This window comes from Engraulis encrasicolus, chromosome 13 (assembly GCF_034702125.1).
Source record: "Engraulis encrasicolus isolate BLACKSEA-1 chromosome 13, IST_EnEncr_1.0, whole genome shotgun sequence".
NCBI classification, from domain to species: domain Eukaryota; kingdom Metazoa; phylum Chordata; class Actinopteri; order Clupeiformes; family Engraulidae; genus Engraulis; species Engraulis encrasicolus.
This window is the reverse complement of record NC_085869.1, coordinates 29068211-29085710: the sequence shown is the minus strand read 5'-3', so window position 1 is coordinate 29085710 and position 17500 is coordinate 29068211. Positions and strand designations below refer to the sequence as shown.

Here is a 17500-nt window from a genome sequence, read left to right as displayed (position 1 = left end):
CGCACATACTTGTTGCGGTAGATCCTTTTTTTTACAGATAACAATGGCAATGGCATCTAATTCTTCTTCTAACATGTCAACGTGAGCCAAATTGCCTTCTTTGCCTTCCCTGACAAACTAATGGTTGCCATCTGGCTGCAAGGAGTCATGTGCACTGCCATCTTCTGAATAGGTACTAAACAGCCCTGACATTTGGTGAGGAGGAAGAGGAGGAGGACAAGGGGAAGAGAAGCAAGCAGAGGGAGAAGAGTGAAGATGAGAAAGAAGCAAGAAGAGGGAGGAGAAGGAGAAAGAGGATGGTAAAAGAAGAGAGAAGATAAAGAAGAGTAAAGAGAGGGAGGAGTGGGAGCAGCAGAGAGAGAGAGAGAGAGAGAGAGAGAGAGAGAGAGAGAGAGCAGAGAGAGAGAGAGAGAGAGAGAGAGAGAGAGAGAGAGAGAGAGAGAGAGAGAGAGAGAGAGAGGGAGAGAGAGAGAGAGAGAGAGAGAGAGAGAGAGAGAGAAAACAGAAATGAGGCAGGGGAAAAGAGGAGGGAGAAAAGGAGGAGGAGAAAAACGTTGAAGGGAAGAATGCGAAGAGGGAAATCAGTCATGGTCCAGATGTGGTCCTTACGCACAGCTGAAGGAGACAAGGGTGAAACAAGAAGCACACACGAACACATACAGTACATACACACAAGCAATGCACACATATCTGAGTGGGTGCATTTGTGTAATGTACACACACACACACACACACACACACACACACACACACACACACACACACACACACACACACACACACACACACACACACACACACACACACACACACACACACCGTTTTTTTCCACAGGCTTCACCACCTGTCTGTGCAAACACATCAGTCATGCAATATGCACTTCCGCCAGAGAGATTTTAGAATGAGAGGGGACATATGGCGGCCATCTTGGTGACGCCTCCGGGGTGCTATTTCGCGATTAAGTAGACCAGATCTGAGAGTCAATGGGAAAAATGAATGGGGAAACTGAGTATAGGACGGAGGGGAACCCAGCGGTTGTGAAAACCATATGGTTGAAACGACCGTGAAAAACTGATCAATCTAGACTGCTTGGTTGTGTCATACGAGTCAAAATAAAGCTTTTTGAGCCACTTTTCTCACGGTTTTTTTGACAGAGCGCAGGCGCAGTAGTTCCATAACGGCACGAGAGCAACGGCTTTTCACAACTGAGCATGTGCATAATTTCGCGTGCGCCGATGCAGCCAGATGATTGGATCTCTGGCAACGCAGCTCAGCAGGCACATTGGCTCTTGTTACCAGAAAGGCGGGAGATGTGCGGGTAGACGCCATATTTGCGTTACGAATCTTCACCGTTAATTTCTATGTACCTGTCCTATCTCCCCTTACTAGAATATTTCTGCTTCCGCCATGGTGACATCATCACGGATTAAAAAAAAGAAAGAAAGAAAGGAATGAATAATAAGCTGCAGGTGGAACCGAACCAAATGTAACAGGTCAAGGGAAAGAAACAGAATATGATAAGAGTAAAACAGCTATTTCAAATCTGTCAGTTTGTGCTTGTCTGCTAGTTGTTCAGGAGCGAGGCAACGTTAAAGGACAGTCATGCCTTCACATGTGGTTTGGTCTCATCCAGGAATGCTCACGGGTGTGGAGCGGAGCCTGTCTGGATGTTTATATGGTGTGAATGTGTTCAATGCCAGTAGGGATGCAGGTTTAGTTACTGTAGCTGTTTGCCCTGAGAACTTAGTGTGTGTGTGTGTGTGTGTGTGTCTGTGTGTGTGTGTGTGTGTGTGTGTGTGTGTGTGTGTGTGTGTGTGTGTGTGTGTGTGTGTGTGTGTGTGTGTGTGTGTGTGTGTGTGTGTGTGTGTGTGTGTGTGTGTGTCTCCCTCCTATGTGGTGCATGCATGCTGACTCCTTGATCTAAATTTTGCAGGCAGTAGACTCGATTAAAAAAATGACGGGAAATCGCTGTAATTTGGCCAGGACTCCCCGTGGCTGATTTTATCAGTGGTCGTAGCTGTTGGCTGTTGGCCATATGGATTGGCTACTTAAGCCGTTCTGTTTGTAACCCTGGTTGGGAAGACGCTCCTCGCAATCGCATGTGAATTAGAATAGCGAAATCAACTTGGTAAATCTCGAAAGTGTTGGGTAGGCTGTCGCCGACAGAAGAGAAAAGGACAGAGCAAGTCTAGCGGAGTTTAACGAACGACATCAGCTTAAACAAAATTGAGCTCATGTTTTTGTAGCAGGGTTGTGGTTGTGCTCAGCCGACTTGTTTAGGGGATTGGTTTTGTAGCAGGTGTTGACTGTCTTGCAGAGAGTCAAAAGGGCAATGAAATTTTGTTTAACTAATATCTTCGGTAGGATATTTTATGCTATTTCATGCCGTACCGGCGTGACACTTTGTACTGCAAATCGCTGTGCCACCCCTTTCAAAAATTGATCATGGTAAACCATGATTTCATGCTTTTTTAAGCATGGTTCGGCACGGTTTTTGGTTTGACTATGGTTAAACTTTAAAACTTTGAAAACTAACCATGGTTTTATCACGGTTTATAATTATTCATACACAACACACATTGGTGACAGTCCTTGGAACAATGCGGGGTTACATGTAGGTATGCCCAAGGGCACTTCAGTCATGGATGAAGGTATAGGGAGAGGTAAGGGTGGGATTCCAGCCTGCAACTCTGTGATCTTCAGTCCAACTCCCTAACTATTACACCATGGCTGTGAACATGTTTTCATCTTTTTGGGTGACCATGAAACCATGTTTTTTTTAGCATGGTTTGTGACTATGGTTAAATCATAGACACAAACCATGCTGAAAAAAACATGACAACCATGAATAACCATGATCCATGGTTAGTCAGGAACCACGATTTTCATGGTTAGCCAAAAACAACATGGATAAGCCATAGTAATACTATGGTTAGTTCAGAGTACGTAGGGAAACCATGGTCACAACAGTAAAACCATGATCGATTTTCGTAACTCCAATTTGGAGTTCATTTGGTGGAGTGGTGCAGGGACAGACAGGACAGACAGACATTTCTTGAATAATTAGATTAGATATAGATATTAAAAAAAACATGAGCCCCTTGTGCCAGATGTGATGGCCAACTCGAAGCCAGGTGTGTGTGGTAGGTGTGTTTAGCAGGTGTGTGTCTGCGGCGCATATTGCTAAATGGAATGCTGGTTGGTTATCAGGTGGTTGTGCTGCCAGCGCCGAACGTCAACAATAAACTATGGAATGTTGAGTTTGCTGTTAATTAAATGGTGAGGAAAGGCAAAATGCAGTGACTGAAAGTGAGTCTAATAAGTAGTATTTAGTACTAATATCTTCTGTATTTTATGTCCTAACGAAGTCAACGAATGAACCCTGCACTGCAACCCACCATGCCTTTTCAGAGTCACCATCCAAATTTGAGATCATGCGGTGCAGTGCTGCGACAGTTATGCGTGGTACAAACAGAGATACAGACAGAGGTTTCTTGAATTATTAGATAGATTAACAAAATAAAAGATGGCAAGTTTTTTTCATCAAAATATATGCAAATTAGCACATATCTAATTAGACATAGCCTATTCAGCATATTGAAACAAAAAATAGAAAACTTAATATTTTTCTCCTGTTCATGACATTAATCAACTGGTAACTGGTCAACTAATTTCAATTTTTACCCTATTCACCTGTATTGTCTACTCACACACAATCCCTCATTTAGGCTACTCACTCTCTCTTTCACTCATTCACTCACTCACTCATTCACTCACCCACTCTCTCTCTCACTCACTGTGGATGTCGTCAGCAGGTTAGGTGGGCTGTGCTGATGTGGGGCTAGCATTCTCAGGGGCTTTCAAAGGGCTGCATGCATAAGCGAGATGCTCATTCATGCCCACAGGAACCAAATGGAATTCTCTGTGCGCTTGTCTCTTTGAGGACATGATTTAAAGCCTCCGTGTCCAACAGAATTGAATGCAATGATAGATAGATAGATAGAGAGAGAGAGAGAGAGAGAGAGAGAGAGAGAGAGAGAGAGAGAGAGAGAGAGAGAGAGAGAGAGAGAGAGACAGAGACAGAGACAGAGACAGAGACAGATAACACGCAAGAAGAGAGAACATTTATCCATCACTAAAAAATGCACATCTTTCAGACTACAGCTGGATGGCCTCTCTCAGAAGCTACTTTGCAGGGAAGACACAACGGGACAACAAAGTCTTTGAGGCAGTCTGGACCACTGGAAGGAGCATGCTGTGAAATTCAAATAGGGGTCCTGAGCTTAATGGCCCAAATAAATGTTGGGGACATCAAAGACCAACCCAGAACATGATTATGTATTAATTTATGCAACCCTTGAGGATGGTTAATTGCAATTATAGGGCAATACTAAACTACACTGTTATGGCAGTGTTACAGTGTGTTAGTGATAGTATGATAGTGTTAACTGGTGATAGCTTGTGAACTTGCGAATTGCTTACTTTATATTTATCATTTTTCACAATATTGCTATCACAATGTCAGAATCAATATATTCTCAATATAGGACATAACTGGAAATGCACAACACTACCTCTTTTAATATACGTTCTATGTTTGTCTGCTGTTGCCCAGTCTTGCACTTTATATGTCTGTATGGGTGTTGTAGGTACTCAAGGTGGAATGTAGACTTACTGTCTATGTCTAATTGTCTATGTCCACACCTATAGTCTATGTCTATGTCTGCAGGGGAAGTAAGAAACGTAATTTCAAATTCTTTGTATGACCAGTGCATGTAAAGTAATTGACAATAAAGCCGACTTGACTTGACTTGATAGTGCTATTAAAGGATAAACGGTTAAAGGATCCACAATCCTTTTTCATTTCATCTTGAGTTTATGTTGGTGCTATAAGTGCCACTGCACCCGATCAGCACTCTGTTGTGCATACATTCGGGATAAAAATATCTTTAAAAATGACAACAAATCTACAGCTGTTATCACTCACCAGAGCATGTCTTGCCATCATATGTTGCGCAGACCCAATCGTGGCACTCGCAGCGCGGCCCGTAGAACTTCTCCGGGTCAGTGGCTTCACATATGCAGACCCCGCAGACGCACTCGCCTCTCCCGCTGCAGATCAGGCCATCTGGGGTCCTGCAGCGTCTCTCTGAGGCGTCCGACGAGAGCCTGCACTCCTCTCCCACCTGCCTGCGGGACATAAAGGAGGAGGAGGTCAGGGAGGTGAAGGTGTGAAGAGAAGATGGAGGAGAACAGAGGAAAAGAGGAGGCCCTGCGCTCACCTCCTACTTGCTTGGGACAAAGAGGAGGAGGAGGAGGAGGAGGAGGAGGAGGGGGAGATGTTGTTGGAGAAGGAGGCCTATGACTGTACATTAGACTGTATTGGCACAGCCCAGTTCCAACTGATTTGAAGCAGTGCCCTAATCTGAAACACCCACTCAATATCATGCCCTGAGGGTGTGCTGCTTCTGATTGTCAATTCAAACCAGGTGTTGAAAATGCTTCATTACATCTACAGTCCCAGGAAAAAGTTTGTACACCCTTTGAAATTTCTTACCTTTCTGTCAAAATTGGTCATAAAACATGGTCTGATATTCCCGGAAATCACAAGAAGGAACAACCAGAGTCTGCTTTAACTAATTCAACCCAAACATTTACAAGTTTTCATATTTTCATTGGCCATAAGATGTAAACATTCACAGGACAACAAGGCATAAGTAAGTACACCCTTGCATTCAATAGGTTTTAACCCTAAGTTAGTCGCAATAACCTCAACCAGATGTTTCCTGTAGTTGCAGATCAGATTAACAAAACAATCTGGATGTATCTGGTCTCCCTCTTCTTTAGAAAACTGCCTCTCGTCAGCAAGGTTTGTGGGATGTCTGGAGTGCATAGCAATCTTGACTTGATGCCATATAATCTCAATTGTTTTTTGTCAGGGCTTTGACTGGGCTATTCCAGAATGTGTATTTCATTATTATGAAGCCATTCTAAAGTCGATTTGCTTCTAAAGTATGGGTTGTTGTCACATTTCAGCACCTATCCTCTTGTGTGCTTCAACTGTGTGACAGACTACCTCACTTTTTTTCTGTAAAATATCTCGATAAACTTCTGAGTTCATTGTTCCACTGATTATAGCAAACTGAAAAGGACCTGAGGCAGCAAGGTAGCCGCATATAATGATGCTGCCGCCACCATACTCAAAGGTGGAGATGATGTTTTTGTGAAGGTGTGGTTCTCCAGTTCTCCTCCAAACATGACATTGTGTGTTCCCCTGAACAATTCAACTTTGGTTTCAACGTTGGTCTACAGAATATTTTGCAGTAATTCTATGAAGCATATAAATGCTTTTTCGCAATCCTCAAAGGTGCAGCAATATTTTTTTGGACAGAAACCTCATTAATTTTAGATTGGCAGAATGAATCCCATTTTAAGCTATTCTTGGTTACATCTCCTCTTCTGAGTATGGTGGCGGGAGCATCATTATATGCGGCTACCTTGCTGCCTCAGGCCCTTGACAGTTTGCTATTATCAGTGGAGCAATGAACTCAAGTTTATTGTGATATTTTACAGAAAAAAACGTGAGGAAGTCTGTCACACTGTTGAAGCACACAAGAGTATGGGTCCTGAAATGTGACAACAACCCATACTTTAGAAGCAAATCGACTTTAGAATGGCTTCATAATAATGAAATACACATTCTGAAATAGCCCAGTCAAAGCCCTGACAAAAAACAATTGAGATTATATGACATGAAGTCAAGAAAGCTATGCACTCCAGACATCCCACAAACCTTGCTGATGAGAGGCAGTTCTTTAAAGAAGAGGGAGAAAAGATACAAACAGATTGTTTTGTTAATCTGATCTGCAACTACAGGACAAGTCTGGTTGATGATATTGCAACTAACTGAGGGTTAAAACCTACTTAATGCAAGGGTGTACTTACTTATGCCCTGCTCTCCTGTGAATGTTATGGCCTTATGACCTATAAAAATATGATAACATGTAAATGTTTTGGTGGAATTAATTAAAGCAGACTCTGATTGTTCCTTCTTGAGATTTCCGGGAAGATCAGACCATGTTTCATGATAAATTTTGACAGAAATGTAAGAAATTTCAAAGGGTGTACAAACTTTTTCTTGGGACTGTATATATATCTCTTAGCTGTCCCTTTTATCCAAAGCGACTTAGGGTTATGTGCAGGGTATTGGTAACAGGCCCTGGATCACTGTGGGGTTAGGCACCAGCCATGGATGGAGTTGTAGGGAGAGGTAGGTAATCCTAACCATTAGCCAACATCTGCCCTTCGTCCGGATTGACTGAGGGGAATGGAGTCTTGGAGTCCATTCTACTGTTAAGCTCATGTATATTGTTATTTAAGGAGGCAGAGGTGGAATTGCAGGTGTAAGAAGGAGGTGGAGAAGAATTCAGGTCAAGCCATCTGAGGCCCTGATTCAGACAAGGGCTGAATTCCACTTGCCTACAGACAAAAAGCAGCCATGGCCTGATGTTCATGGAGAAGGTTGCAGGTTTGAATTCAACTCTTTGTTCTCCTGACACCTCCATGCATGGCTGAAGAACCCTTGAGCAAGGTTCCTACTGTAACGCCACATTGCTCCAAGGACTATGACGAATACCCAGTGAATTCGAAGTTGCTAACGTACAGTAGTAGCCTCGTCAGGATAGACCCTCGTCGTCAACAAAAAGAGTTTCTTCCTCAACTTAAATTTGATGTCGTTCTAGAATGGCTATGCAAGTAAAGTAGCATAATGTCACAAAAGAGGCATACAGGTAGGAGGTCAAAGGTGTAAGGAGGCGATGAAGAAGAAGAAGAGGAAGAGTATACCACTTATCTTGCATTTTATTCTTTCGAGACAACACAACTAAATATGATTCACCTGCAAACTCTACACATTGCTCTCACATAGTGTATTCAGGCTGAGAGAGAACTGTGCCGTTGCCAGATCTTATACCCATCTAAAACTAATTGATCTATTTATGCCAAAATAAGAGCATTTCAGACCTGAAAAATTGGTTTCTGATTAAAAACAAGTTTCTTCTCAACAAAACGTTGTAGCAACACAATGTCATCAGGGCCATCTGAGTCACATTACGAAAAATAAATCACTTTGGTTCCAAGTGTAACTGGGGTCCGGCAGCATTCTGGACAGCCAGCCCAGAAACCGCTAGTGTGGTGAGAGAAGTGTAAGCACAATGTCTTGCTTCATGAGTACATTAAAATCACCTGCAGGCTCTTCTCCTTGTGGTCTTTGTGGAACAAGTGTAAGCACACTGCCAAGGTTATGTGGCACAAGTCCTAAAGTGTGTGCATGCATGCATTGCATACCCTGCTAAACACTTTAAAGATGGACATATGGAAAGCATCAGCCAGGAAGTATGTGAGCAGAGACAGTTTTGTGTGGGTTGGTTTTGTACTTTTGTTTGGCAAATTGTCACCACTTAAACCCTTCTCATATTATATACATTTGAGAGAAGTTGACATTTAAATACATTAGCCAAAGCTGAGTTTTTGTGGCGGCTTGCGGAAAGCATTTGTTTTGGCTTTTCACTAAACAAATGCTCTCTGTTAAACACTAATAGGCCTATAGTTTCTGGCTAGCAGGATTTCAAGAGGACTACATTATATTGCTCATGACAAATTGGGCACACCAATCTCCAGAGGCAACCAAAGCTCATTTATGGGTCTTCTTATGCAGCACAAGGTTCATTTTATGGAAAAGAACATAAAAAAACGGAGTTTCCCTTTAAGAAGAAGCACATTTGAGGGGAACAGTGATTGGAAACACCATCCTAATGACAACCAGACTTCCATTCCCCAGGCTGTAAATCTCTCTTTGGATGACAAGGAAAACTCGGAGATTTGCGAGACTATATATATCGATGGGATTGTTTTTGAAACATCACAATTAATTTTGTCAAACCACTCATGTGCTTTTTTCAGGTCTCCACGGCACATTATGTGGCAGATCCCCTATTTTTTTGATGACTCAATATATTGAAGTTTCACTTCACAAGCTAAAATGTCTGAGGGTTTGTTTTGGACAACGTGCCGGAAGCTTCATCTGGTAGCTATAATAACCATTACACTGTACATCCTTACGAAGGTCAAATATTGAAGAAACAAACATTCATTGTGGAGAAACATTTAGGCATGTGTAACACATATGGAACTGTGCAGTATTGCTCTCTAGATTGTCGTACAGAATATATAACTTATGTTGTAGACCATTATATAATATCCGATCAACACTACCCCTACTATTTATACATGATTACATCACTATGAAATATAGTAACAAAAATACTTCAGTACTGTGAACCGCTCCATCTACAGACTGAAGAACTGCTTTGGCTTCCCACACAACAACAATCTGTATGAACTTTGATTGAATTTGGCCAAAGAGTGTGACTATCCAGTTCAAGTGTGTGAGGCAACCACATAACAAGGCTCTGGGGGTACGAACTGTACTGTATGTGTACGTACTGGGGGGGTTTGTTATTCTCCCACCCATTCAAAACATACAGCGGTCTATGCTCTCTATACTCTCTGGGCTCGCTACACAATCCTTCCACCACCCAGAAGCAACTCTGGCATCTTGGCCAACGGTCATTCCACTCTCGGCTTTCCTCCAGCTGTACTTATGGAGTGACTGAATGGAAAAAAAGAAACATGCACACACGCATGCACACACACACACACATACATGCAAAGAAATCGATGACTGATCCATTACATGACAACTGGACTAAACTGTCATCATTATCTACGATATGCAATTTTCTAGTCGTACTAACAAGCATTTTCCGTCAAATGTAAACACAAAAAGATGCGTATTCCAAAATCAACACTCTTCATATCATCATATGAAGTCATCCCAATGTACTGAGATCATACCAATGTACTGAGGTTACATTAGCTGATCCCTCTCCCCCCTTATTTTTTGCTTTGTTTACAAGTGGTTTGGATGTATTGCTCAGAGGGGTATTCCAAGAACATGATTAGGTGATAAACCTGGCTAAGTTAAAGGAATAGGTCGGTATTTTGCAATTGAGGCCTTAATTCAGGTGTATCTTACACTTTCCTACATACCTGTGGCATTTTTTTTCGATTTGAAGCTTTCTGTGAGATATTAGGTTTTTCGAGTTCCACAGACCGCCATACAACGGGAGTCAACGGGGCACTGACAAAAAACCCGTCGCAGACGCATAATCAATATTTTCCCAACATGTCCATTGTGATTCAACTCCCTTACCGCCCCATTTCAGGATTTAAATCTCCCGGGCTCTCTGTTTATCTATTTTTTAACCAAATTCGCAGGCGTGACGTCATCTCTGTGCGCCCTCTCTTGGCTTCCTAGCGACCAGCGCTGCTCTAGCATAGCAGTACACAGAGCAGATACCATAACACACGCACCCTGTCCGATCGCAAGACTAAAACAGGCCAAAAGGCAGTGGTAAACCCAACAGATAGCCCACAGATGAGCTACGTTCTTGGAACACCCCCCTGATTTAGCTGCAGCTGGACACCCAGGATCTGCGGGTAGAGAAGGTGCACCTGCTTGCACACCGCCCCAGAATGAGCTGAGCCAATCCCCCTCTACACTCCTTCTCATTCCCACAGACCTCCACTACTCCAACCCCTTGTGGACAAACTCTTTTTGTTTGGTAAACACCAGCCACGCTAGACTCCGATTGATTGCAAGCACACAAACTGCTGCGCAAGATTTACCACTTCTTAGAGCTTTTCTGTGTCACCCAGGCATTGCTGTAACCTGATTAATTCACACACACACACCCACACCCACACCCACACACACACTGGCAGGGATGTTTTACTGTAACAAGGCACACACACACACACACACACACACACACACACACACACACACACACACACACACACACACACACACACACACACACACACACACACACACACACACACACACACACACACACACACACACAGCTATGGGACTGTGGATCCCTGCCAAGCTCAGCACGCGTGTCAGACTGCTCAAGTGAAATCTGCCCGATAGGTGAAAGGAGTTGTTGCTTCAGCACTCTCGCAAGACCCAGCTACACAATACTCCTTCCAAGTATGCAACTTCTACTGCATATACTGTACGTTCATGTTCCTTGTTAAAATAGGGAAAGGAACTTGAGCTGTTATGGCAAGGTAATTACTATCAAGGAGGAGGAGGCACTAGGTAACAAGCCATCCGTGGGACTAAAGACTAAAATAAAACTCACTGACATCAAGCATCATGCACACACGCAGAAGCCTAGATGAGCAGAATTCTTGCAGCTTCCCTGTCCGAAAACTTGAGCCTATCAGCAGAAAAGAAGGAAAGAAAATAATGCAGCAGCACTGCTTAGCATAGTCGAGAGAGTGAGAAAGGAGAAGACACGCAGAGAGAGGAAGGAGGGAGAGTGAGGGAGAAAAAGTTTCTAAACTGATGAGAAAAAAACAAAGAGTAAAAAGGTCTGCGGTAACTCACCTCAGCGATTGCAATAAACTTTCTTCGACAGCTGAGAGCAAAATCAGAAGCAAAGACACTGAGACAGAGTTCACGAAAGCCTCTGCATGCATGTTTAGATCCCAAAAGAAACCTGGAGTGCAATGCCTTCAGGAATTTCTGCTTTTCCAGACAGAGGGAGAGGGGGAAACGGGCTGGCCCAAACCGGCTGGGTCTCTTCGGAGGCCAATAGAGCTCTACTCTCCATACAAGTGCCTTTCATTACCCCTGACTTTCTGGTACCGGGGCAGGAGCTGGCAAGAACTCGCTCACATGGAAACCAAATGAACTTAACCATCAAAAGACATAAGTAAAAACAGTTGTTAGTTGTCAGTTGTAAAAGTTAAGACAAAAAACTGGGCACAACATTATTGAAGTGAACTAAACTGTTGCATGTGTTGGTCGGGTGCTGGAGTAAGATTTTACATAAGGCTTTACAGTTTTTCCAGTGGTTCTGACGATTCGAACTAACCCCTGAACTAGGTTTCTGACGGAACCTATAAATAGCCTAGTCTACCAAAATTAATTAAGATGACCTTTGATCTCGCTTCATTTGGGCTAAGGGGGAAGGGAATGTTGTTATTTCGATGGGAATTTAATACTGATAGTAGGCTAAGTGATTATCAGTCAGCTTGCAAATGCAGGTCTAGTCTACATGTAGGCAGTCTGACATAACACCATAACCCATGGGTAGGCTATTATTGAGTTTACACTGGCCCACTCCAGTGCATGGTTTAAGCAGGTTTGATATTTATTGGCATACATTATCACAATAAAGAAACGACGTCAAAACAGCGAAAACCTAGGCTATGAAGAACCTTTAAATGCCTAAAAATAGGCATAGTAGTGGTGAAATGGTAATCCCCCTGTGATTTTCCAATCAGTGCACGTCTCTTTATTTACCCCTCCAAAGTGCAGATAATGGCACCTATCTTAAACGACACCAATGCCCGTATCCGTTCAATTTAGAGGCACATAGCCTCCGGTTTGGCACCAAAACTACGACCATTCTCAAATTACTGTATTCTCGTGTGGGGCCTGTGAATCCTCAACTCGCGGCTAACCTGTATGCGCTTGTTGCTGGGGGACGCGCGTCGCCGCTGCCTGCATCGGTAGTGCTGCTGCTGGGCTCTGCAGCTCTGGCTCTGACTATCGCCTCAGTGCAGGCAACACACCGGGAAAATACCTCTCGTGCTATGAGCTCAAAGACAAAGCCGTAAGGACACACGAATTCTCCGTAAGTTGTTTTCTGTCATTAATTTTTAAGACGCAGACATGGAAAAGCAGGGAAATTCGTGTCGTGACGTACCGAATGAGAGCTGTGTGTTTGATTCGGACTGGGTGTCCTCCAGGAAGTGAGCGATAGGTAGTTACCCAGGCCTTTTCATTTATTACCTGTTCGCTTCGTTTTTGCGCATGGACATGCGTCTTGGCAAATTTGTGGAAAATGTATTTGCGGTGTGGACGAGGTACGTCCCTATTCGTGTCACAGTTTTGTTTTTTGGTGCATTGGAAATGTTTCATGGTGACGGTTATCTAATTAGAGCTAGCACAGCCTTGCTCTCATCTGTTTCCATAGTAACCCCTCTGAAGCAGATGTCGTAGGGGGGTAGAATATCCAGCACGGGGTCTGTCCTCCTACGTGTCACATCCCTCTCATCAAAATTGAGCTATCCTGCGTCGCCAATCTTAGTTTTCACCATGTTCTTCTCAGATTGTCAATTTAATAGCGCAAGTACAACGTTGCAACGTTTTGCATATTGCAAAATGGACGTGTAAAGGACAAGGATGGGCTTATTGTTCGGCAGTGGAATAGACTCTTCCAGCGTTCTATCCATTCAATGCGCATCATCACCTGTGCACTCGCTCATTGTAATCTCCTTGTGCTAGCAGATGGAATGAATTAGATGCTTTTCCACCATCAAACATACAGTAGGCTATATACAATAATGATACAGGCAATACACAACAACAATGATAACAACTTAAATGGCTGAAGTTTAGCACGACACAAACCCCTGCTTTAAATACACATAATGCCTACATATGCCAAAATAGATCAGCCTTATAGCCTAGGCTGTAAAATCCATAATAAGTACCGGTATCAAATGTTTGTTACAACAAATGGGCTTTACAGTTATGTTTTTTAACAGTTCATACAACTTTTGCATAGTTTCAGTTCCCTGTGTTGTTGAGACAGAACCATAGCCTACTTCGCGTGTAGACTATATTTGCAGTGTCTTTTGATTTTATTTAAAACCCACTTTCAAAGTGAAACATGACTGTAGCCTATCTGTCCGTATCCTACCCTGTCAAAGAAACTGAAGAGCTTCCTCAAACTAGTATCAACACCTATAAATATTTCTCTGCTTTGATCTTTGAAGAGTTTTGGAGTTTTGTATAGGAGAGTCACCGGAGCATCTTAGATGCGGGAGATTATATTCTTTTTTTTATTAAGGGCAGTGCAAACTAACGTGTGGCACTGCTTTAAATAAAAGCAGAAAATAGTCCTCCACATGAGAGATGCTCTTCTTCTTACTTTTAACTCAGCCGGGACGCAACAGATAGTGAAGAACAGGAGCACTGAGGATACCTTAGCCTACTCTTCTATAGAGTTTAGCTGCTAGGACTTTAAGGACAGGCATACATTTCCTACTCGTTTTATTTTCTCATGTAATCCATGTTCAATTCTAAGCACATGATGAAGACAGAAAAATAACTTTCCAGTAGCACATATCCCCATATCACTCAACCAGAGATCAATGGAATGTGGGATCCCAAAAACGACACTCACAAATCAAATCACTGCTTAACATTAGGCCGATGTTGTATGACAAATGTATGCTGTCAGTATACAATGTCTGGTGCCACTGCTCAGTCCTGCACAACATCTGTTGGCACAAACCCCAAATCCTACATACATACGTATCTATGCCTCCCAGCAATAAGCTCAAACCTTATGTTTTAGCGTGCCATCAAATTTCCATCCATCCACTGATTCATATTTCATCAAAATTCAGTGCCACCAATATTCAGGGCCAGAGTAGACCCCATAATAGTTCACGCTCAGAGGGGACAGTGACAGATGGGCACCCCATACAGAGTAAGGGTTGAAATATTATATATTTTATGGTGGTGATGTTGCCCACTCTCTTTTGGCCGGGCCCAGGGCAAAATAATATTAAAGGGCCCCCGCTGCCTCTCAATGCATACAATGTAATGGGGACTCCCTCTCCCTGGCCCCAGGACAATTGAACAGCCCAACCCCTTGTTTGTCAGACCTGCTTACACACGCACGCACGCATGCACGCACGCACACACACACACACACACACACACGCACACACGCACGTACACACACACACACACACACACACACACACACACACACACACACACACACACACACACATGATGATGGCGATCCTGAAAAAATCCGGTATAGACATAGTCAAAAGCAATTTACAGTGTAATTGCTACACTTAGCATATGTTGGTAGGGGATTGGAGGGGCGAGTGAAAACAAAATTGCAGGGTGTAAGTGCTGTAATGTAGGGGAGTACTTGCCAGGGACCACAATTAGTTTCTCTTGCAGTGAAAAAAAAGATCACTCTGCCACGGGGAGCAAGCATGCAATCACTGGTAATATTAATGGAAACTGTGGTGGGTCTATATCTATCTACAAAGTGCTAGTCTTACACAAACTTACTTTTTTCAGTCAAGTAAATTCACAATAGTCTACCTAAGTGATGAGGATTGGGTTCAAGCAGTATAGTCATGGAGGTCCAAAGTAGAGTGTGTGGCAGGAATGACGCCCATCACATCTTAAAGATCGTTTTAAAGAGATTAAATCAAGCTACACAATTTAGAGTATAAACTGATGATTTCCTTCTATTCTGTGAGTTAGATCAGTCTATCATTGAGGCATTATTGTGTATTTTTTAATGGCAAGGCTCTTCTTAAATGTTGAATACGTGACTGTTGAATGTGTGACTGCTGACTAGCTTACAGTATACTGGATGGTGGTTTGAGTGTTTTAGTGCTGAAGAACACAACTAGGCCTATGCGCTTACATGACCTAGGAAGCAAGAATACTGTTGTTGCGCTCAAGATCTATAGACAAATGAACGGGTTTGTGGACCCAAATGGAACTATTCATAAGTGAGTGTAAGTTCCCACACTGAGAAACACTCAGGTCAAGGACACAGAGGTTTCTTTGAGAGCAGAGCAGAGTTGACTAATGGAAAATACTGGCTTCACAGTGCTTGGCTTCATCATGTCACATACTGTACATATTCTTCTTCTGATAAGACTGTAGAAGAATATAGGTTAATGTAAAGTTTATCTGGGCGTTATACAATGAATTGCTTGTGAATAATATGAATCCATGGGGGATCTTGTGTGGTTTTTGGTGAGTTGGTTGAACGCTACTCCGCATTGACTGTATAGCGCTTGCCAGCTAGGCTGCAGTGAGCGGGAGATTAGGCTTATGATGCTGAACAAATTAAAGATGTGTCCATTGTTGCCATGACTGTAATGTTTGCTAATGGTGATATGCTCACATATTGTGGTGGTGATAGAGGAACCTTACTTCAACAGCACTTCAAAAGCTAACTCCATATTATGGGTAATGTTGTTTCGGCTCAAATTTTCAAAGTCAAAGTCTAAGTTCTTTATTTACCATTTGTGCATGGACTAATAGATTCTAATAAATAGAAAAAAGAAAAGGACAAAATACATTAAAAAAGTGAATCAAGAAGAAAAATCAAAGAATCAAAAAATCTAAGAAATAAAAAGAATAAAAAAAAAAAATCAAAAATCAAAGTCAGTGAAATGTTCTGTTTTGCCATCAGTCTAACTGTAGCAGGGAAGAAGCTATTTAAAACCCTTGCTGTTTTACAGTAGTAGAGATACTGTCTGCTCTACTGTCTCAGGTTGTATGTGCAGAGCTTGTGTCTGAGCAGATACAGTAGATAGCTGTATGGAGTGGATCTTCATATCTCTGCTCTATTCTGGTTGCGCTTCACATACATGAAGTTCATAGAGGGAAGTGTTGTGCCTATGATCCTCTCCGCAGTCTTGTTTATTCTTTGCCGAGACTTCCTTTCAGCCTGTGTGGTGCTACCATAACAGACAGTGATGCCTGTGGTGAGGATGCTCTCTGCTAGTCCTCTGTAGGCCTGGGTGAGAGGGTGGTCGTTCAGTAAGCCAATGTTTGATCACGACATCCGGTGGAAATGAATGCTTGTGTTTATGCAATCACTTATCTGTCATAAAAAACCTAGCTATTCTCCTATTCAGTTTCAAAACCATCCGACAGTAGTCAGCAGGGCTGCTGACAGCTTTTGCCAGGCCCGAGACAACGTCTTCTGAAAGTGCCCCCCCCCCTCCCCCTAATAAATACAATGTAACAAGGACCCAATTCTGGGCCCGCTCTCTTCCTGGTCCTGTGTCAACTGACCCCCCTGTCGGCTTCCCTGATAGTCAGTACCACAACATGTGTGTGCGTCTCTATGTTGTTTCGTCTATCCACAAATTGCTGGAAAGGATATCTGCCCTGACAAGATTGCTGCAGAACTGGCGCTAGCATTTACCCAGTGGGGATGGATTCAAAAGCAGGAGAAGGCAGTGTTGGAGGGTCAGTTGTTAATGCTCCATACAACCCTGTCAGTGTGCTTTTAGTGACTCTGCAGGGGCTCTTTTCCTTTTTTTGCCAGGTCCCAGCGGCAGGTGTTGACGTCAATACCACCACTTCAGTTTCTCAGGACTGGCCTCTGACTACTATTCGGGGATGAACGCACCAATGAGGAGCCTCACCGTGAGTCACATGACACATACCCCTGCAGGAACCATTCATCTGTCTCAGTGTCCCACACCGTAGTTATGCCTCATCAATTGTGGTTGGCATTTCCTGTCCTGGGGAGATGGAAAGGGGAATCATGTTGCACTGTTGACATTGGTA

General features: G+C 43.0%; 2 protein-coding genes across 3 annotated transcripts in view; one reads left to right on the top strand and one right to left on the bottom strand.

Moving 5' to 3' along the window:
* The window catches only part of itgbl1 (integrin, beta-like 1), a 114891-nt gene extending 101822 nt beyond the window's left edge, over positions 1-13069 (bottom strand). Inside the window, exons 1-2 of one of the 2 annotated variants that reach the window (XM_063213612.1) lie at positions 12849-13069; positions 4988-5190 (exon numbers count right to left, since the gene is read on the bottom strand). In XM_063213612.1, coding sequence (XP_063069682.1) covers positions 4988-5190; positions 12849-13063 — 418 coding nt within the window. In that variant the 5' untranslated portion in view covers positions 13064-13069. Of the gene's footprint in view, positions 1-4987; positions 5191-11521; positions 11739-12848 lie in introns of those variants that run through there. The other variant, XM_063213613.1, reaches the window with a different exon arrangement.
* Positions 12720-17500, top strand: part of nalcn (sodium leak channel, non-selective) — a 177300-nt gene continuing 172519 nt past the window's right edge. Inside the window, exons 1-2 of the mRNA XM_063213611.1 lie at positions 12720-12776; positions 17256-17356. The gene's annotated coding sequence lies outside the window, so the exon portion shown is untranslated. The remainder of the gene's footprint in view (positions 12777-17255; positions 17357-17500) is intronic.